At 46.6% G+C, this 21,862-nt stretch overlaps 2 protein-coding genes across 4 annotated transcripts; one reads left to right on the top strand and one right to left on the bottom strand.

The window, feature by feature from the left end:
* Positions 1-789: 789 nt before the first annotated feature.
* Positions 790-3,100, top strand: IL4 (interleukin 4). The gene is made up of 4 exons (XM_072023335.1): positions 790-967; positions 1,175-1,222; positions 2,601-2,729; positions 2,905-3,100. Exons 1-4 carry the CDS (start codon positions 833-835, stop codon positions 3,001-3,003), a joined length of 411 nt encoding a protein of 136 aa, XP_071879436.1. The 5' UTR covers positions 790-832; the 3' UTR covers positions 3,004-3,100.
* Positions 3,101-4,040: 940 nt separating this feature from the next.
* KIF3A (kinesin family member 3A) lies at positions 4,041-21,862 on the bottom strand. 3 transcript variants are annotated; one of them, XM_027468437.3, is made up of 19 exons: positions 21,703-21,862; positions 21,051-21,333; positions 19,603-19,747; positions 19,260-19,344; positions 18,663-18,768; positions 17,763-17,902; positions 17,176-17,373; positions 16,626-16,800; positions 15,475-15,576; positions 13,984-14,055; positions 12,192-12,200; positions 11,137-11,293; positions 10,238-10,418; positions 9,827-9,937; positions 8,986-9,111; positions 8,278-8,331; positions 8,083-8,151; positions 7,756-7,880; positions 4,041-7,246 (listed from the first exon to the last, which is right to left on the bottom strand). In XM_027468437.3, exons 1-19 carry the CDS (start codon positions 21,706-21,708, stop codon positions 7,198-7,200), a joined length of 2,193 nt encoding a protein of 730 aa, XP_027324238.1. In that variant the 5' UTR covers positions 21,709-21,862; the 3' UTR covers positions 4,041-7,197. The 3 variants fall into 3 exon arrangements, with proteins under 3 accessions (XP_027324238.1, XP_027324241.1, XP_071879254.1); XM_027468440.3 differs by lacking the exons at positions 12,192-12,200; positions 13,984-14,055 and having other exon boundaries at positions 21,703-21,861; XM_072023153.1 differs by lacking the exons at positions 12,192-12,200; positions 13,984-14,055; positions 21,703-21,862 and adding an exon at positions 20,688-20,755 and having other exon boundaries at positions 21,051-21,191.

Raw genomic sequence — 21,862 nt, 5'->3', positions numbered from 1 at the left:
GCGGGGCAGGATGGGCCAGGGCATCCCCCAGCTCTTGGATCCATCAGGGTGGAGCGGAGCCGCTCAGCCCCTCAGCCCCACACCACTGATATGGGACCAGTTCATGGGGCTGTGGGGCCGCAGCGGGCCCCCACACCATGCCCAGGTCCCCGTGGTGACACCGTGTTGGGGTCCCGCAGGGCCAGGAGGGACGTGTCCCCCCGCAGCACCTCGCCGCAGCGCCGCGCCGCCCTTTCTGTTTCTCCCCGCGCGCAGGTGAAGATAACGGTGTAGACAAAATTGTATGCAGATGATATGACGCTTTGCATGATTTGGAGATATTCAAATGAAACGAGAGCTGAGCAATGGAAGCGCTCACAGGATATTTAGAGAGAACAAAAAAAAAAAAAAAAAAGGCAAGAAAAAGCAAAGCTCCATTATCTGAGCGCGGTCACAGCCGTGGTCCGCAATTTGGGCTCACGACACGTTAACCTCACGGTGTACAGAAAGGGTTGGGATATGGAGAAACGGAGAAGCCCAAAGCAGGCAGTTTACACTTTTCCTTTGTACGTGATCTGACTCCTACCACCGTTATCTGAACGATGGAAATTTCCTTTGTTGAAACGTAATACAAGATCAGAAGAAAATCTTGACTTTTACAAAAAAGACCTGTTGTCCTAATTGGATAGGAGCAACTTTGGAAAGTGCAGATAAGGGAAAAATAAGTTTTTCCCTCTGGTTCAGCAATTTTACAGCCATAAATTGAGATGTTCCTTCCAGAAAGGCACACACAGGTATAGATCACCCAAATATCCAGAAACTGCGAGCTGAGGCAGCTCGGTACAAGCAGGCCATGAGCACCTCCTTCTCCGTCCTGCTCGCCTTCCTGGCGCTGCTGGCCTGCCACGGCCACGAGGCCGCGGTGCTGGAGCGCTCGATCTTTCTGAAGGAGAGCATCCGGCTGCTGGGCGAGATCCTCTCCACGCAGGTAGGTGCAGTGGGTGCAGGAGGGAGGGACGGCGGCTGTGCCGGGCACGAGGAGGAAGGTGCTGAGCCCAGGCAGAGCTGCCAAAGCCGGCCGTGGCTTTCAGCCGTGTCCCGGGGTATGGGGAGAGCCCGGCTGCGTGTGTCAGGGTGGCTCCGAGGCGGCGATATCTCTTCTCTGATTGCTCCTCTCCTTTCTGTCTTGATAAAGGTTTCCTGTGACAAGGCGAACGTGACAAACGTTTTTGCAGGCAATGAGGTAAGACGGGAACGCCGACTTGAAAGCTGTGACTCGGCCATCGGCGGTGGCGGGAGAGGCTCCCCGCGGGGCCTCAAACCCTCCTGTGCCCACGCAGGCAGGGCCTGGGGCCGAGCCGTCCCCGTGCTGCCGGCACCAGCGAGGCACCGGGGCGGTGGGACACGGCCACCACCTTCTGCGTGCCCACCCCGAGCTCTGCCACAATCCATGGGCACAAAACGCTGGCGGTGGCATCGGTCCCCGTCCGCGTGGCCCAGCTGGAAGGCAGGAGAGCAACAGGCAGGAATGAGAGTATTGCAGCAGCATACGGGCTTTTTTTTAAAAAAAAAACTTTTTTTAGAGGTTTTCAGAAAGGAAGAGAGGAAATGCTCCCTTTCCTTGGAGCCGTGTGTCACTCTCTCACAGACACCCACACACCCCTCTCACGCTGCATCTCGAGCGCTGGTGTGAGGCTCCCCATCCCTCCCGAGCCCCCGGGCTGGAGGAAGGCTCTTTAGTGAGCAGCAGATTTAATGGCAGATAATAAAGCCTATTTCTGCTCTGAAAATTGCTGCCTAAGCCCGGCTCCCCAGCCCCAGAGTTCCTGTTTTCACAGAAAGCCGATGCCCTCCCCAGGGCACAGGGAGCTCCCCTCCCGCTGTGGGGACCGGCCCCGGGTGCTGTGGGGCCGAGGCGATGCCCGGGGCACCGAGCACAACACGGGGGAACGGCACCGGCCGAGGGCCCAAGCAGCACAGGATGGGGGAGAACGGAGGAGGGATGGATCCCGACCCCTGGGTGCAGAGAGGGCAGCTTTCTGCCCCTAAAAGCATCGGTGCTTCAGCTCAGCCCCTCCGGCCTGTGCCCTATGAGGGCCCCTTCGTCCTTCAGCGCTGCAACACCTGCCCCGGAGGGTTGGGCAAGGACACCACGGAGATGGGCCTGTTGCTCGATTAATGGAGAAATCTGGGGTGAAAGCTGAAGAAAGCTGAGCAGGGACAGCTCTCCCGCACCGGCCTGCCTTTCCAGGGACAGGCAGCGTCAGGGAAGGCGACTGCGTGGTTTCCTTAGCACCGCAGGCGCTTCTCTGATCGCCTCAGCTGTGACACTGCTGCCACGGGACTCCATCAGCACAGAGCACTTGGAGGAGGTGAACTCTCCTCAGGGGGCTTCGTGATTCCCACAGAGCTGCCACCCGCAGCCGTGGGCAGCCCAGGGCCAGGGCTGGATCCATTCCCCCCCCACCGCCTCACCTGGGGATGGAGGAGTCAGGGGAGGCCTCGAGCTGCTTCGTGTCTGCCCTTCAGGCTAGAAATGGGTTATTTGTGCTCTTTTAGCCCACTGCTAACAAGGCTGCGACTGAATAGTTTCTAAAACCGCCGTCTGCATCTCCTTCCAGACAAGCACCGACATGGAGCTCCTGTGCAAAGCCTCCACGGTTGTTTTCGAGAGCCTGAGCTGCCACAAACCCCTGAAGGGCATCTACCTCAACTTGCTGCACATCGTGACAAAGAGCACCAGCCTCAAGGTAAGGCAGCGCCGGGCCCCACGGGGGCACAGCCCCCAGAATCTCAACACCCTGTGCTTCTCCCCTTTCCTGGGCACCTCAGGCGGGCGCTTTGCTGCATGCCTGGCTGCTGCTTTCCAGCAGCTGGGCTTTGAACATGAAGGGCTTGGCTAACAGCCACGTCTCCCCCTTGCAGGCACCGTGTCCCGTGGCAGCAGGCAACACTACCTCCCTGCAGGAGTTCCTACGGGGCCTCCACAGAACCCTCCAACGAGTAGCAAAAGAGAATTTGTGATTTATTTTTTTTTTTTTAAATTATTGTATTGACATTGTATTTGCAAATGTTATTTATGATTCTTTAAATAAATGTATTTTTGGAGTAAACACGCTTAGTTTGCACAAGATGTTTCTTGGCCAGAGCACAGTGAGGACGGAAGCACACCTGCAATATAAGTTGCAAGGAAGCCCTGGGGTTGTGAAGGGAATCCTGACTGCACGGGCAGGAGCTGGCTCAGGGCACAAGCTTCATTTTGGCAAGTATTTAGTCAAGTATTTGGCAGTATTTAGTCCTTCCCCAGCAGCAGGGGACAGACACCTAAATACCTGCAAGACTATCAGTTTACAATTTTGGCACAGCGTGGGAGAAGGCTTTGGAAAGTCCCAGGACTGTGCATCTGCTGCGTCAGAGGACTCAGGGAAGCTGCAAAGTTCACAGGTTTTTTGTGGTCTGCTACCTGCTGCATGAGCAGGCGGAGATACCTTCCAGAGGAAGAAAAGCGATGCAGACCAAAGAGTTCACACAACAAAGGAAAGAGCTGAACATTTCCTATTACTGCAGGTAACTTCATACCCTCTGCACAAACAGACACCGTGACAGGCGTGGGATGTAGCAGGAGGACACTCAAAGCCACAGCGTGAACATTCTCCTTCCCAGCAGTAGCACCTGTTCAGTGCCCGTACCCAGAAGGCAGAACGCAGGCAGCCGTGGCTGTGGTGCAGCGAGGGAGCTGCTCTTGCTCAGTCAGGCTCCCCCATTCCAGCAGCTCAGGACAGCCCCAGCAGAGGGTCAGCTTGTTCAAGGGGCACTGATCTCAGGCCTGCCAAGCCCACTCTCATTCTGCAGTCTGCTTCTCTCCTGAGTTTATTGCTCACTGCCTTGGGGCTTGGCAACAGGATCTCCCCCAGCACCCCAAGCTCACTTAGCTAACTTCTCCTGCAAGTGCTCCAACGCTATAAAGGCTGCTTCAGCCACCCTTCCTGACATCACGCCTGACTCCCAAATGATTTACGAGTCTGTATGCATATAGTTACTTGAAAAAACAAGCGGGGAGGTAGAATCAACAGTTTTATTTCATGGTATGAACATGCTTTGGGGACACAATACTGATATGTACAGTGTACTGAATAAAATTTAACCATAAAACACAAAGATAATAAAAAATAAACAGTTAGAAAACCAATAAATAGATAGACAAGTTAGACAAGCAGCTTTTCCTATATACAGAACTGGCTAAACAAAACTGTTGAGAAAGGTGAAAGCTGGATGTATGCGGACAGTAAGTTTCTGAAAGGCACTAAGGACCATTTTCTCCTCCCTTGAACCTGAAGAAAGGTTCAGGAACAAAAGTTAAATATGAAAATTCATTTACATGACAGTAAACACAAAGCCTGGAAAACTCAATGTCAAGGTTGATATTTGAGAACAAGGGGAATCTTCTGGTAGCAAGATGCAAAAATGAGCACACGCTTAATGGTAACAGGACTGAGAAATTCTATAGGACTCACACTGACCTGGGATGAAAATGGCTCTACTGACTATTTGTGTGGATTAAAAATCCACACAAACCCAGCCCATTCCTCTTCAAAACATGTTACGGGCACACCTGACATTCACAGATTGTCCTGGGCTACAGAGAGGGCCAGTAAGACAAATCTGCAAGCCAGGCTCTCTTTTGAAAGGAAGCTCCCAGAACTTCAACAACATCCACCACAGCTATCAGGCAAGCCAAGCTGACAGATCATCATGAAGACAGCTCCACTTTAAAAAAAAAGTCCTCTTGTAAGAGCAGATTTGTTCTTAAAACAAGCTCCCATAACAGGAAATCCCAATCCTCCAATTTACAAAGCTGTGCAATTATTTGAAGTTTCTCTGTCCCAAGGTTCTTAAATATATAGAGTACAGTTGTTTTCAGCAGCAGGATTGTAACAAGAATTCAAACAATGTATGTACCTTTATAGTTGAGCTTTAAATAGTCTAAATGCAGTGCCATGGCTCACAGTAGCATATTTGAGCCACTGATGGATGGTCTCCCAAAGAATTTTCAATGTTTTTTTTTTGAAAGTAGAATTCAGGAGAAACACCCTTAAAAACAGATCATTCAACAAAACTAAGCACAGCAAGACACAATAAACAGAGAAATACAAAAGTCTGCCCTGGTTCTGAGAACAGGCCAAAGTTACACATCTATCTGCTTGGCCCAGGAACCAACAAGAACAGAGCCAAGAAACAGACAGAAAAAGCATTTGAGCCATTTTCAGTCTTGCTGATGATAAACATGTAGTAGGATATCCTAATTTAATTTAAGTACATTCAAAATAAGGTCAGCACTTCAGAGAAAAATCCAACTAGCTTAGGTCAGAAAAAGATCTGAATCTTTACCTCTACTCAAATGCTAGACTGGAAAAAAAATGCCAATGTTTATATCTGCATCTTGTATGAATTTAGGTGACAAATCGGATCTTTTCATCTTCCCTTCCACTTCTCCCCTCCTCCACCCTCCCCCCCCCAAAAAAAAAAAAAAGAGGGCAGTAGTATGTTCTCCTCCTAGGTCATGATCCTGAAAAAACACATTGAAAAACCAGGGAAAAGCTTAGGACTCATTTAGAATAGAGTTAATGCATCGCTCCAGAGCAAAGCGTGGCCTTGCAAGACCAGTTTAGCTGTTGCAGATCCTGCTACAGAGCTGTTACAGATTTGCAAGGTACATCCAGTTAAGTATCAGGACAGTAAGGAAGGGATATCAACTTCTAGCTACTGCAAATACTTTGCAAGAGTGCTCTGGTAATAGCAAACATAGCTCCTCAGGTGTCCTGAGTTCTGGACAGAAGCCATCTTGCTCTTCATGTCATGCTTAAGGACTCAATTTTCACATTAGTGAGCACAGCTTTTTAAACTCTAGGTAACGCTACAATTACATGGAAGTTACAGCTAATTAACACCACATTGGCATCGGATTGTTGAGATTCCTACAGCTGCTATGCTCTAGCATGAGTTATATAGCACACACAATTCAAAGGAGATGCGTCTTTTTCTGTGACACAAAAGTAGTGTATTAAAGTGTTATGTGTCTATTAGCAGCATAAATATCAAAGAGCAGCCACCATAAATGGTTCCCAGCAGAGACCTTTCTTTCCCCCCTCAAAACACAGCCAGCAACAGGAGATGATAGAGTCCAACAAACAGCATGAGCTGTTTCAGGGGATGTTACCGTACTGGGAAAATTGAGCAATTTGTGCCTATTCTAATAAAGGAGAGTAATTCAGCCTCAGTTATGGCCAGGGATGAGAAAAATGGAACCCCAGTGCTCACAGTCCTGCTGTAGTAAAGCAGTTCCCTTGAATAATCTGTGCTGTCCAGATTACTACAAAGAATTCACATCAATTAAAACAATTTCCAGCTCAGAAGCAGAAGAAACAGCCAAAGCAATGCTGCAACACAGACTTAAAAGGAGGAGGAAAAGAGTTCTCTTGACTTTACAAAGGCCTCACTCTCCACAGTGCCAGCAGATCACACACACACAAAACTAAAAGCACTACTCAGAAATACTTGTTTTCTGTTGCACTTAAACAGAGCATGGTCCCTTCCCCGAAGTCCCAAAGTTGTGTAATTCAAGATTCTCCCAACCCAGTTACTTTCTTTGTACAGCCAGGTTGCAAACCAAGAGGACTGTGTACTTCATACACAGTATGATCAGGTTAATAGATACAGTGAGGAATATTTAAATAAAAGGGTTAATGCTCTTAACTCAAAGGTTTGCAGCAACCACATTCAAACAGATCAGTGCAACAGAGGACAACAGTGAAAGCTGCCGGTTATGTGCAAAGCAGGACAATCAGATTTACCAGCATTAAATTTTAGGATTCCATCAACCATTTTGACCTAATACGTCATCTAGCACTTAAAAACACATCTAGAACCCTTATTTTCTATACATTTCAACAAGGATTACCAGCAATAGTTTCCCTGCACAACACATTGTTTAACACAGAATTTCACAACCGTAATATATACCAGTTTAATATTATGTTAATATAACATACAGTATACAGGCAACTAAGGAAAAATACATTTATATATATCTTAAATAAAGCTCCATACCAGCAAGGTATGGATTTTATAGCCACTTCGAACTGTGCCATCTTGAATTGCATATTCTGGCCAAACCTTATACACTCACTGATTTTTACGGCAATTCTGAACACGTCACACCTACTGCAGCAGGGAGTCAATGACAGCTCCTGGCTTTGCAGAACGTTTTCTGTTTGGAGAGCAAAAAGGAAAGGAAAAATAACCACAGACATCATTATGCTGTCCAGGAAAGACAAGGACCAGCCACTTTTCAAGTCAAAACTACAGTGATAACTTTTCCACAAAGCATCTGTCAGAAAAAGATCAAGAACACCCTTGCTGAAGTCTCCCCCAGCAGTACATTACTTTCTGGTAATACCAGCATACACACTGTCAGTGTGTCACTTGTTAAACTACAGCAGTAGACAGTAAAATAAAACAAGATGACAGAATAGGGGAATGTGACAAAAGGACACCAGAAAAGTCCCTACATAAATGTCTTTCTGGGCAAGATTTTACCACAGTAAGATTTCAGCTTGGTTCTGCCTCACTTGGCACTGGTAAATCTTACATAGTGCAGAATCTTAGCATTTTGTATTATAACAATAAGTCTTCAAACATTTGTCAAGTTTGTAGGCACAAACTTAAGCCTTCCCGTGTAAGTTTCCCATTACATACAGATATTCCAAAATTCTTCACCTTCTACCAGTCTTGGGCCTAGATCTTCCTTTTGAAGTCCTTGGCCTCTCCAGTTTCATCAGAGATTGCCTCAAGCTTTCTTCCGTGTAAGCTAAGTAAACATGGGAAAGATCCACCTCAAAGGGCTAAAGGGAAAGACAGCAAAACATCAGAACCTTTATGTGCTGATCAACTGCTCTATTTAAGACAAGAAAAAATATTTTCAAATTAAAAAAATGAAATTTGATGATTGTCCCATAAATGCACATGCTGTGGTAAGCAAAGAATTTAGACCTAGCAGAATTTAGACCTAGTCAGTTCAACACATGCTTATGAGAAGCCACTCACATCTTTTTCCTTTTTGTCCAGGACAGGAGTCTGTTTCCTCATATTGTTTCCGGTATATGCAACACATTTCTTAAATAAAAGAAAGGTCTGTTAGTAAAATTGTTTGTGCACAGTAAAAACTACAGCTATATAAATTTATTTCTGGGCTCAGAAGCTTGTGCTAACGTTAGCTTGTACGTTAGTCAGCTAGCTTACCAGCTGCCATTCTCCAATGTCTTCATTCCAGTGAACATAGTTTTCGATCATTTCCTAGAAAGAAGTTATAGAAGTTGTGCAAGCCTGTAACAATGATCTACGCTCCAGATACATTTTCCAGAACATGCATCCTGGAAAGCCTTGACAAGTTGCTTAAGAACAGCCTTGACCACTTCAAGTTGTTTATATCAGGACTGCCATACCATGATCAAAACCCCAATTTATGCTCTGAAGACTACAGAGGAAAAACATCACTCCCAAATTGCATACATTAGAGTTCCCATTAAAATATGGATTTTCCACTCTATCAATGCAACCAGGTTAGCAGTAAAAACACAATGCAATACAGAAAAGCAAAGATTAAGGAAAATACCTTTTCTATTTCCTATTAATGTGTGTCAGATTTAAACATGATTTTCTGGGCATTCGTGGGTGATACCAGAACAAGAATGAACCCAAGTGAAAGCTCTGAATTCACTTATTACTTTGTATAAGTCTGCAATCACAGAATCACAGAATTACAGAACTGTAGTCCAGGAACAAATCTGTGCTACAGCTTGGCAGACAAGCGTCTGTCAGTTGCCTATCATTTCCTTACAAAGGGAAGGGAAGCCAACTAATTCCATTTGTCAGTGGACCAAATATAGCTGGAGGGCTCAGTGAACACAGCATGCACCTACATCAAGGGCTTAGGGTCTGCATCGTTACCTGGTAGTCCTGAGGAATGAAGTTGTCTATGATAAGCATCTGAAGACGGAGTTCCCTGCTCAGCTGTCGAATATTCTCTAATAAGCCTTCAATCTCTCTCTGATGCTCTTGTTGCAGATCTGCCATCTACAGACAAACAAGACATTTGAGGAGGGTCAGAGCTAGCGTAAGGTAACAGCCTAAAACAGTCTTCTGCCTGTATGAGGCTCCTGGGAAAGGAAGGCAAACTCTGGTTAGAAGGACTAGAATATTTGTCTCAAGAATAAACCCTCCAAACACATTCCAGCCCAGAGACAGCTGAAAACTACATAACCTTCCTGGTCTCAGAAACATGAAACTGGCTTTCTGCCAGTCCAACCTTTATACTACCTAAGAGCAAAGTGTGCAAACAAGTTACATCCCTGGCAAGATTCCAAGGAAAGTCCCTGATTGCAAAGACAGTGTGATTCTCATGAAACAGGGACTCCAGATAGCAGCCAAAGGACACACCGAATGAATGGGACTGAGGAAGATAGGATGAGGGTAACAGACAGGAAGGACAGAGAGTAAAGAGCAGTAAAGAGTAAAAACCAGCTATCTTTTATTCTCTTCCATAACAAGCAGTACATCTCCTTGAAGTCCTGAGTATCTCAGAGCCTCATGCATACTCCAACTCAGCTTGGCTTAAAGGAAAGTTCCACAACGCACTCCGGTGCAGCTCTTTTTAAATTACATGAACCAAGCAGACAAGCAAAAATATTTTAAATCTATGGCACTTTTTCCAGAGTTACAAAGCTGACTGTAGCTACAAGCTATAGTCACTCCTGTCATCCACCACAAGCTGTGCACTTCAGACACTGACCTCTGATTTTGCAGCCATAAGCATGGTCCAAACTTTCTTCAGTTTTTTGGTTTTCCCCTGTGCTTCTTCCTGGAGGCTGGTGTACTTCTCCTCAATGTCCAAGCGTTCTTGCTGCATGCAAGATTTAGCAGACATTCACATATTAACATAATAAAAAAATATTTGCAACAGTTTGAACAGAAAGGGAAACTACTTGGACAAAAAGCATTTGCCAAGGGCACGGAGACCTGGCTTGGCCCAGCTGGCTCACACCCACAGTGATTACACTCCTCCAGGTAAGTGAGCACCACCAAAGTGGTTGGCTTCTGCTATGCCTCCAGAGCAGAGCCACATTTTATCCATGTGCAAAGGCACAAACACCATGTGTCCTACTACAGCTGCTGTTTCCAAACACCTACGAATATAACCCACCTCCTTCTCCTCAAGCTCCTTGCGAAGCTGTTCTGCTCTCTTCCTTCGTTCTTCCAACTCCATATTTGATTCTTCCAGAAGCTTTTCTTGTTCTTCTGCTTTTGCCAGCAAGTCCACTCCTCCTACAATCACCTTTTTCTCCAACGCAGACAGTTTCTCCAACAGGGTCTGGTGCTCTTGTCTAGAGAGACAGGTAGAGTGGAAAATCTCCTATCCTAAGGCACTCACAAGACAGCCAGGTCGAGTTCAGTCCTACAGCCCAGACAGCATTCATAGGGCTGGAAAAACTTGTCTGGCTGCCAAGGGTTTACGTGGGGGTGAGGCAGTGCAAGTGAGAGCACTGATTTCCTTAACTCCAGCTCCCATCACTTTCATGCAGGCTAAACCAGCTCAGCAGACAGGTCTCTCCCGCTGTAGTCCCCCTCTCTCAGAGGGTGCAAAGCACTGGTGATAGCAGGCGACCCCAGCAGCTTTTCTCCTCCAGCACAGAGAAGAGTGTGCCCCTACACTCATGGTGGCACGCTCACAGCACTGTGCTGCAGGAAACCTGGCTTGCTACATCCCTATTGCCCCTGACACAGCAGTAATGCTGCTCTTCACTGGTTGCCAGTGTTTGGAGGATTTAAGTTTCTAGGCCATCTCAACTAGCTGAGGTTTTAAAAAAAAATAAAAAAATAAAAAAAAAAATAGTAGAATAGAGTTCTTTTCTACCTGCTCTAATCTGGAAGCACAGAGGAAGCTCCTCTTTCATTCTGATAACAGCAAGAGCTGATGTTCAGTTTGACTAGCACCTCACCATGCATCTCCACATATCAATGACTGACTTGAAGATTAACAGAAGAAAAACCCATACCACAACAAAAAAATAAAATAAAAAATACTTAGAGCATGACACTCACTGAGCTTTAAGCAAATCTTTTTCTCTCTTCTCCAGTTCAGCTCTGGCTTTATTTCTTTCTTCTTCTTCCATATCAAGCTTAGTTTCAAGAGCTTTTCTCTCCTCTTCAATCTTTGCTTGCATCTCTACCATCTTATCAGGGGAAACTTTCTTTTTGCCTTTCAAAGAGATAGGGGAAAAAAATTATTTCACAGATAAAAATACTGCCTCTGTATCACAGCACTTTTTTTTAAGTTCAGATTCAGTAATTGTATTTAACAAGCATTAATTTCATGCCAAAACTCAAGGGCTCCAAGCTGGGCACAACTCAGTCTTTCAAGTTGCATTTTAATGCTGCTGACTTGCCTCCAGTTCCTGCAACGAAGAAGCTCTACAGAACTAATACAAGAACATAATGCCCTGAAACAGAAACCATACAAAGACCACTTGTGGAGAAGGAATACTGCCTAAGGGGAAGCCCAAGCTCAGATATTTTAACTAGGTCGATTAGGCCAACCAATAGAAAACAGAAGATTGCCGTGGCCTACAACTCATTGGGCTACCAAGACCTACATATTCACATTCCAAATTAGCACGTCCTCCCACCCCCTTGCTTGTTGTACTCTAAGGTGTTATCTATGGCAAAGTCAGCAAGTAGGTGTTTTAAGAACATGTTACAGTGAAAATACAGAAACTAGGGAAATTCAAAACAACCCCATGCAAACAGGCAGCAGAGGAAAACATCTGCGTGATATTCAATCTATGAAATAGTGACTACCCACAGATTGGAAGGTCACAGCAAATATCAGTGCTTATTATCTATGTCTTTAAAGTCTGAAAAGTCTGAAAGCAAACCAGGTATGTTTCATGTGTTAAAAAGGACACAGCCAGAGCAACTCATTGAACCTAGTGGCCCGATCATATAAAGCAGTGAGCAAGATATATGCTTTTTACATGTTAGTACACAGGCCTGTTTGTTCTCAGTTTTGGAGAAAAGAGTGAAATAGACTGAGTTGCAGGACACTTTACCAAGCTCTGCAATTGTATTGTAAGGAGGTGGAAATCGATTACACCAACCTGCTTGATCTTGCATTAAGAGGAAGTAGAAAGCAAATCGCAGAGAGGCAGCATATGCATAAAAAGGAGGAAAGAAAATATATTATTGCTTGATCATTTTGGACAAAGTTCATCAACATCAGAACAAGCATTAATTTTACATGCATGTCTCCAGACTAGAAAACTGAATAATCACTAAGAAATAAAACTCCATTAGAGCAAATATTAATGCATCATGATTTTGTGCTAAAGCATAGGATGTTTCTGTACTTAAAAGGGCTCGGCATATCCAGGATAGTCTTCAGCTCACTCCTGCATTCTTCTGCCCATTCAGTGCAATGCAGAATTTGAGTGTAACATGAGCCTGCCGCAAAGATCATGCCCTAAGAAACAGAGTATGGATTTCTTCTTAAGAGGCTTAGCATTTTTTTCCCTTCCTGAAGCCAGCCAATTCTGTTAAATTACCTGCGAAATCTTAGCATACAGAAGACTTGTTCTAAGTTTTAACCAAGTTTTCAAGCCAATTCTTTGCAAGATACATGACAATTGCACATAGGGTATTAGTAGGTTAATTTGCAGTAACTGATGCTTCCATAGAGGTATAGAGCCAGTTTGGGTTATTAAAGCGAGTGCAGTAAAAGAGGCAGGATAGGGAAAGGGCAATGAAAGGCACCGCATGCAAAAGGGCCACACGTGAGGACAGTTAATATCCCAAACCACACTCATCCTGATCACCAAAAGCCCAATGCAGCTTCTACAAGAGAGCTGCCTCCAGCCTTGCGGGAGATGGGCTGATCCAGCCAGTGCCACAGCAGCGATTTGCCATTAACTGTCCTCAGCCAAACAAAATATTCAGGTCTTCAGCAAGCTTTGAAAGAGCGAATTTGAAGCGAGCAGATTTCCAAGCCTATCACAGTATTACTCAAAGGTCACCCTTAGGCTGTGAGCTGCCTTCTGCTACCACACTTTCTCTGAGCTGACACTTTCCACTACCACAACTAGTGTAAGCTACTGAGGTTTACAGCAAGACCTTCCCAACTCTCCACACACGGAGAAGAGTGGACTACGTCTATACAGGATAACCACCGTGGGTAAAGTCCCTACAAGTCAAGGCCTGAGATTTACATTTTATTTTTGGTTAAAGTCATCACTAACATTGTAGGACTTTAAAGGGACAGATTCTTCTCTCTGATCAGGAGCAGACCACACTTTCCTCACTGCTAAACCAAAATCCAGATCCCTTGTTGTTCCTCTGAACTTCCTCTAAAAACTTAATGTCATGGGGCAGTCTGGAAAAAAAAATCAGCAACCACAGCCCAGTTTTGTTTGTTTGGAAGGGTCTGCCAAAACAAAGCCACTCAAAGCATTATGAAGTTTCCCTTGCAAGTATAAAAATAGTGTAGCTTAACTGCTGACTGCTCATTCATTCTCTCCAAATCCAATTTTGAGAAGGCAGAGTCCAATATAACATAGCACCTACCAAAAAAAGCTGCTCAGACTTTCTGATATCTTAGAGGGAGTATTTAAAATACAGAAGTTGCAAACACTTATCCTATTATTTCCCAATTGCCTTTAAAACTTGTTCAAACAGCATACTGAATTGCTTTCTGTTCTTTCACATCTGGCTAACAACGTGCACGTTGAACCACTGTTGCAAGCATGAAAGCAGCAAAGGAAAGGCATGCTTTATCCACGTTAAGTTCAGGTTTATCTTTCCAACAGACAAAGCAGGGAAGAGTGCGGCATTGCAAAAATGGAGTGCACAGATTATGGAAAGGCCAAAGCTTAAAGAGACTTAAGAGCTCCCACTCACTAGTGAAGGACTTATCCAGAGGTTTCTCTATGACAGAGCATGTGGAGTCTGAACTACTGCTGCTGCTACTGCCTGGAAAACAGAAGCGAGTCCCACAGAAAAACCCAGAGAGGAAGAAACATGCAGATGGGAAGTTAGTTCCAAGGAAAAGACACCCAGAAGGGCCAGCAAATTAGTTCAGAAAGGCACAAGTTCCCATTAGGAAGCATTTGCTAGGATCCCTCCCAGACAGCCTGCAAAGCCACCACTTCCCAGCACAGAAGGCATGCTCACAAGGACAGTTCAGTTAAACCCACCTTAACCAGCCTACAGCTTAAAAACCACATGCCAAGGCTGCTTCCATTTCAAGCAACAACACAGAAAACCAGATCCCAGTGAAGGTGGCTGTGGATATCTGCAGTAGCAGAGGATTCAGTGACCATGAGTCCTTTCCAGTCTTATGCATGTAGCAATGTACACTGCTCCCTCTGGAAGGCAGAACCAGCTTAAACAGGGACAGTTACTGTGCACACTCCTGCTGAGCAGCACCTGTACTTAGGGAACTAGAGTAGCTCGTTTGGAAGCTAAGTTAAGTCACAGCTATTTGCCCTCTATTCCTTTCAAGCAGCATTTTGAAGATGGCTTCCTCTGGTGGGAGCTTTGGGCAGAACGTGTTTCTTGATGAAGATGTTGGTCAACCTTTTTGATTCTAGAAAGTACCAACAGGGGAAAACGAAGGAAGAGTTGCGTTACAACCAACACTCAAGGCTTGACAGATGTCACTTACGACTCTGCTTGTACAGGTACCAGATCTGGAAGCCACAGCTTCCCACAGTACACCATAACCTGCAGTTCTAGGTTCAGCAGCATCTTCTGGGATTAAGATACTACACGGTAGTTTAATACTAGTGTAGGATAAAGGAGACTTTACCATGGGATTTCCAGAGTGCTCCCAAACAAGGGGCGTGCAGCTCCCATTCAACTTTTCAGCTAGCACACAGACAACCAAAGGTCAAGTTCTTCCTCTATCAACACAAAATAGGACACTAGAGTGAAGTCAGTTACTGAACATCCATAAGACAGATGAATCCTTTGCCTAAGCCACAGCCAAAATATCCCTCTAACCATTTCTATGGCTATAAAAAATACATCTGCCTATCGCTGATCTCTGGCATCTTCCTCCTCCCACCTCTGTGGGCAGGGGAAGTTCCACAGTACCAGTCACAAGCCATACACAGCCACCTTGCGGCAGCCAGGGAGCCACCGCGTTAAGAGGACGTTACCGCAAGCACAACTACCCGAGTGGAAGCAGATACCACAGAGGATGGGAGCTGTCCATCTGCAGAGACAGCACCAAATAGCTTCGTTTCTAGAAGAGGCATGATAATTGCAGCGGCAGTAGGGCAGCCCTACAACCCCACTTTTCCCTGCCTGACTCTTGCTACAGTTTCTGACACCAGCAGCAGGACAGGAGGAAGTTGGTGGCACTGACACGATTCCCTGCTGCCTTACCCCGTCGTTTCTTCCGCTTCTCTCCATCCTCTCCAATCTCCCCATCATCATCTTCATCCTCTTCTTCAGAAGAGCTCGTCTCAGAACCAGATATCTCTTCCCCTAGAAGGGAAAAGGATTGTTTCTGATGCACTTCCCTTCACCTTGTATCACCTTGTTATTGTGACAGTGGCATTTGCCTGAAAGCAGTGAGCAGATAGTTTGTGATGGCTCTGGGAAATTAAGGAAGGTTAATATGGGTTGTGAAGTCAGTGTGAACGCTTCAGGAGGTGTTTTTCACTGGAAACAAAGCATCCATGGACTGCTGAAGGGTAAAGCTACTGAATTTTCCTAGAACTGAAAGCATTTGGAGATTTTTCTATTGAGATAGAAATCCAGTGATGTTAGCAAATAAAGCCACTTCTCTACAGCTTAGAATCTACAAACTTCAGAAGCCACCCTCCACCCACTAGGGATGAAACAGCTGCATCCAGCTCCCAGTCCCTGAAGAAAGCGTTCCTGACATTTCCTGCTTCTCCTGAATGGGAGAGGCTCCAAGCAGCAAGCCTTATCGGAGCTACTGCTACCATATTCTGTTCTGTAAGCATCACTCCGGAGAGAGATGTCAAGCCAAGGTCACTGCTCAGGAAGTATTCCTCTGCCAGAGTTTTTGAATATTGATGGATTAATAACTGTCACAAGCTCATAAATTTCCAGGGCTTTAGGAAGCTTCTTGTTTCCTCTATGTCCTGGCTGATGGTCACTCTAGCCACACAAATTTACTTCATTTTTCTACTGAAAATTTTTCTCCCCGCTTGAGGATGGATGCATTTACCTTTTGCTACTGCACAGTTTAAATCCCTACCCCACACCCAATCGTACCTAGACCTCTGCTTGCTCACCAGGAGCACACAGAACTCAGCCCAGAGCCATCACTTTATGCTAGTGGCAAGTGCCACCTAGTGGGCAAAGCCAGGTCCCCTCAGCAGGAGGGCCCTGCTGCCCTTACCTGAGGGCACCTCTTCTGGAACCGAACAGGATAATCAAAACCAGAACGCTGACCTGCAAACAGCAGCTGTACTCACGTGATATTTTCAAATAGGGAAGAATTTTCACACTCAGACAGGGTGAGAATTTGTCTAGACAAACACCAGCAGGCAAGGAAATCTCACCTTCTTCCAGTTTTTTCTTAAGCTCTTCAATTTCTTTTTGAAACTGACGCAGCAAAGCATCCTTGGGGTCCTCGTTAATCCTGGCCTTGTTCTTAATATTCTTGGCTCGGTTTGCGTACCTGAGAGTGCTGATAGTCTCATCATAGTTGTAGTCTGCTGGGCCAATGTTTGCACACTGTGACACACGGAAGAGCAAGTTACTAGATGGTGAAGTGTTAGAGTCCAGAACAAGTGATTTCACAGGGATCCATCCCCAGCTCCACCAGTATCACACTGCCACTCCTTCCCAAGCTTTCCTGCTGCTTCCACACTAAGGCTGCTTTTGGCTACCTAAGCACGACTTCTATCTGATCTTGTGCACACTACATTCAGATCCCTGTCTGTGCAGAGACTAAGAGAAGAGATAGCAAAAGTACGTAAAAGGTTCTCAACTGCAAATAGCTCTGAAAGAAACAAGTAAATGCCAGGCTGTTCTTCTGGCAAAGTCATTATGCTGTCTCTGTAGGAACAGATCAATAGCTGGCACCGGTAGGAGCATCTCTCAGCTTACCATCATGGTTTTGGAGTTGCCCCCCAGGGAGTCCTGAAGGAGCCGTGTAAGCTTGGAGTTACGGTAGGGCACATGAGTGCTCTTGCCATCCACCAGTGCTGAGATGACGTTGCCCAGCGTGGAAAGAGAAAGGTTGATCTTTGTAGCTTCTTTCAGTCGCTGCCCCGTTGCTCCAGTTTTTGCCTGTCTTTCTGAGCCCTGGAAAGGAAACAGGAATCAGGAATTGCAACAAAGTCTCTGATATGTCTCCTCCCTCCAAATAGGGTCATCTACCCCTGAAGTATAGCTAGCAGCCATGTCACTGAACACCTCATCGTTATTAGAGAACCTAGGCATGTACCTCAGTCGTGGTTAACGAGACAAGTCAAACAGGTCTTAACTGAAGCTTTCAATGCCAGAAAATTCTGTATTGCTCAGAGTAATCACACAATGACCAAGGTTGGAAGGGACCTCAGAAGATCTAGTCCAACCCCTCTGCCAAGCAGGATCAGCCAATTGTCCAGACTTCTGTTCTAAGCCTTTAACAGCGCATAACTGAGCAGCCAGGCCCACCAGGTTTTATGGCAGACCTCACTGATCCTACTTACAGCAAGATCGACCAGGTGCAGCTTGCCCATGCGCACATGCATGTTTCCATCAACCCCCTTCTCGCTGCACTCGATGGTGATGGTGAAGATGGCGTGTGAACGGGAACTGTGCTCATTCATGTTTGTGGCACCAACCGAACCTTTTAATTGAGAAAAAGGTTAATGAATCACACTCCTCTAACATCCTTCTCGCTCTCAAAGGAGCTTTATCCCCACCTTTTTACTCAACCCTGTTTTTCAGAAGATGGGAGAAGGATGCTCTGACTCAGCAAACTGTGTTCTGAGGCACGGAAGTCACAGGATATCCCCAGTCTAGACCAGAAGCATTGCTACCTTCTGTGGCTAAGCTGACTGCATGATCCCATCCCAAGAGCAGCAGCAGTTCTCATTTGTTTCCTTTTAAAAGCTACAGAGATCACTAGCATTATGCCTTCACTGCTGACCCCTGTAAATAGCTGTATTTTAAGAAATAAGAGCATGACAATCCATGCCAAAAGCAATAGTAAATCAGAATTTTAGCTCATAAAAGGATCTGGGCTTAACTAAGAGATCTTCCAGAAAGCATATACCACCTTCTGTTCACAGCACAGAACTAGCTGTTGCTCAGCCTTGTCAGAACAGAGGAGGGAAAGAACCATGACACGCTAGTACCCCTGACAATGCTGACTGCTGTCACTGCATCCTCCTCTTCACCGTTCCTCCAACAGAGGACGCATGGCCTTCTTTACCTGCCCCTGCACAGAAGGGCATTGGGAGGGGAGATCCTTTTGCACTGTGCTCAGCTGAAGGAGCTTTCCAGCTTTAGGACTCAGAGCAACACCTCTTACTGCAGTCTCACAATCAGACCCTCGCTCTGCCTGCCAGCAGAGCTGTAAACCTGCCCACTGCGAGACTACGTACGGTTCTTGTGGCCCAGAGTCATGATCCTGTCCATATCATCTGCATTGTTTACGACATAAGCTGAAAGGTCTTTGATATAAACTCCCACATCAGGTCTCTCTTTAACCTAAGAGAGAAACAGTTTAGACAGAGCATCCTCAGAAGATCCCTGACGGCAATTTTCAGTGGCACTGTATCGCTACAGTGATTTCCTCCCCCAGGTTCTATTTTGCACAGAAAACACTCCTCCGCTCTGAAAGCGAATGGCTAAGGAACTGAGACTCATGCAGGACAACACTCCACTGGTTTTCCCTAACAGCAAATACAGGCTTCAAGTCCCAGTCACTAACTCCTAGCAAAACTATCAGGGGGCCTTTAGGATAGCATTGCATGCACAAAACTGACTCAGCTGAAAGCCAGTTTCTAACTGTACATCTGACCAAACAGAAAAGATTCAGAGAAATCAGCAGAGATACCCAGCTGCTACTGCATCTCAGAGGAAACGGGACACGTGCCAAGGAACCCAGCCTCCCACTTCCCTTCAAACGCTCTCTGGTCTTTAAAATATTTATTTCACAGCAGTGAGCAATATCATCAGATTCAGAACAGGCAGCTCACCTCCAACCTCTGCGTCTGGTCTTTTCCTAGCAGGTCCCGTACTTCTTCATTGTAAATTTCCAGGTAAGACACACGAACTAAAAACCTGAAGACAAACAGTTGGGTTGCTTTCTTAGGAAGATATTTGTTGAGGTCAGGCAATCACAGACAGCAAAGAGAAAGCAGCAATCTACAAATACAATCCTGCAGCCCAGTCAAGAACTGCCTAAGGAGTGCAAAAGGATCTCCCCTCCCAAGGAGTCTTCCAGCTGAAGCCAGAGATACGGTTTCAGTTGCCATTGTTGAGGTCTGGCTTTTTCTACAGATAGACATGCAAGACAGAAACAGTAAAGAGAAGCCATACCTTGTATCCCCCTCAGCTTTGGCAATGTGACCAAATATATGTGCAAAGGAATTCGGAATGATGCCTCTAAGCTCAGGAACTGCTCTGACCCCTTCCATGGTAAAAGTCTTGCCTGTTCCAGTCTGCCCATATGCAAAAATAGTGCCTAAAGAATAAGAAAATATAATTAGGAAGCTGCTAGCTGCATTTTTACCTCATTAATTCTTAGCCCAATAGCTGTAAGCACATCTTATTTTTATGGAGTTGAAACTTTCCACCCTCTCCAGCAGATACTGTACAAAGATAAGAGAAAAAGAAACGTTGTACAACAACGGGAAACAGGTCAGAGCCACTGCTTTATCCAGCCTGCAAAATATTTAAGAGAAAGTCAGCTTGTTTTAACCATACAGAATGATTAAAGAATGGAATGCTAGTACACTTAGGGCTCACACATAATTAATACAGGCCCAATTAATAACACTGTCAATTAGAGGCAGGTTATATACCAGGTGTAAAACCAACTATTGCTAGCACTCTAAGTCACAGCAGAAACAATGTGAGACTCCTGCACCACAGGCCACAGAACCAGCCTGATTCTGAACCTGCGGACACAGCTTCAGTTTGAACTAGATAATCAGCCCACATAGGAAGCCATCAGAAAGTTCACCGTGACCCAGCTCAGACACTCCAGAAATACACTGGTTAATTGGTTTTGCCCCAGCACTGCTGAAAACCCAAATTAGGCTTCCATTTTCATTGGCATTACAGTTTGGAGAAATGCAATTTTAACCAGCTGAAACTGGGTGTGTTAGCACGAGAGTTTATTAGGCATTTGCAAACCTTTAAAAACTTTACAGGCTGCTGTTGCTCATAGCACACTTATGGAAAGCAGTAATTTGTTTCCTTGCTAACGTCTCCTTTCCTTAACGCAGCGTATTTGCATGCATAACACACACACAAACCACGGTTGTACCCTTTCCAGCTGTAGGAAGCAGCAGATTATCTGCCGGGCCACGCAGATGTGCTTAACTAGTCATCTTAGTCTAAACCAGCAAATTTTAGAGGAGAAAATGCAGCACTTATATGCACAAGCCTGGTATGCATACCTAGTTACTGCAGGACCACGGCAGCTGCTTGGTTACTGAAACTGTACAGTGAAGAGTCGCTGAGAATTCTGATAATGAAACAAAGCGTTTATCTTTGTAAACAGAAGATGGAGAATGAAAACACAACAGCTCACTGACCTCAGCAGGCATTGCTCATCACTGATCTCCCCCTGTTTACAGTCAGCAGCTACAACCACTGCGGGTGCTCGGGATGATGAGCACCTTCTGGGTATTTTAAGTGAGGTCAGGACACAAACAGACAGCTACAGCCCTCGCCAGGGAGGCTCCCAGTAGGACCAGCAGCATCGCTAAAAGTGCAGGCAGCACGAAATGGGGTGCACAGACTTGAAACAAGGCACTCACCATTGTATCCTTCCAGGACGGAGTCAATAATCGGCCTTGCAGTTAGGTTGTAGACATCCAGCTGCTTGCTCTCTGGCCCAAACACCGTGTCAAACGTGAAGGTCTTGGGCGGCTCGTTGGACGAGTCTGTTTTGTGAACCGTTATCGTCCCCCTCATCTCGTCCACGCTGACTGCCATCTTGTAGCCCGTCGCCTTCTCTCGCTCGTTGAGGGGCCGGCAGCGGACAACCACCTTGACATTGTCGCAGCTCTCCGGCCTGTCCAGCTTCTCGGCCTTGTTGATCTGCGGTGGAAACCACACAGAGACAGCCCCGGGCTGCGGCGTTACCTCGGACACCGCTGCGGCGTTACCCCTGACCCGGGGGGGGGGTTTATAACGAGGGCAGGGCGCACCCCGCACGCTTCAGCACCTCCCAGCCTGCGGGCACCGCGCAGCCCTCAGGAACTTCACCGCCACCAGGCCGCGGCCCCGGGCCCTGCCTGACGGGAGCGGCCCCGCGCCGTGAGGGGCCCCCCTCAGCCCCGCGGCCTGGCCCTGCCCCGGGCCCCACCACCACCCTCAGCCTCCCGGTGATGGAACCGGCCCCAAGCGGGCCACCCCCGCCCCATCCCCGCACCCCATCCCCGCTCGCAGCCCCCCGGCCCCGCTCACCGGCATGGCGGCGGCGGCCGGTGAGGGAGCGGCGCGGGGCCGCAGCGCGGAACAATAACAGCACCGCGCCTGCGCCCGCCCCCCGCCCGCCCGGCCGGCGGCCAATCCCCGCGCGCTGCGGAGCCCTCGCAGCCAATGGCTGCCGAGGTAAGGCGGGGAG

Source organism: Anas platyrhynchos, chromosome 14 (genome assembly GCF_047663525.1).
Source record: "Anas platyrhynchos isolate ZD024472 breed Pekin duck chromosome 14, IASCAAS_PekinDuck_T2T, whole genome shotgun sequence".
Taxonomy (NCBI): Eukaryota; Metazoa; Chordata; class Aves; order Anseriformes; family Anatidae; genus Anas; species Anas platyrhynchos.
This window is presented reverse-complemented; position numbering and strand designations above follow the sequence as displayed.

Bases quoted from the DNA above. Each gene is read 5' to 3' on its own strand.
- IL4 (XM_072023335.1), top strand. From the start codon at position 833: ATGAGCACCTCCTTCTCCGTCCTGCTCGCCTTCCTGGCGCTGCTGGCC. The intron at 968-1,174 runs GTAGGTGCAGTG...GTCTTGATAAAG, and splicing joins GCGAGATCCTCTCCACGCAG to GTTTCCTGTGACAAGGCGAA. The intron at 1,223-2,600 runs GTAAGACGGGAA...ATCTCCTTCCAG, and splicing joins ACGTTTTTGCAGGCAATGAG to ACAAGCACCGACATGGAGCT.
- KIF3A (XM_027468437.3), bottom strand. The intron at 16,801-17,175 runs GTAAGCTGAGAG...CGTGTGTCACAG, and splicing joins GCAACTCCAAAACCATGATG to TGTGCAAACATTGGCCCAGC. The intron at 9,938-10,237 runs GTGGGTTATATT...TCTTGCATGCAG, and splicing joins AGGAGCTTGAGGAGAAGGAG to CAAGAACGCTTGGACATTGA.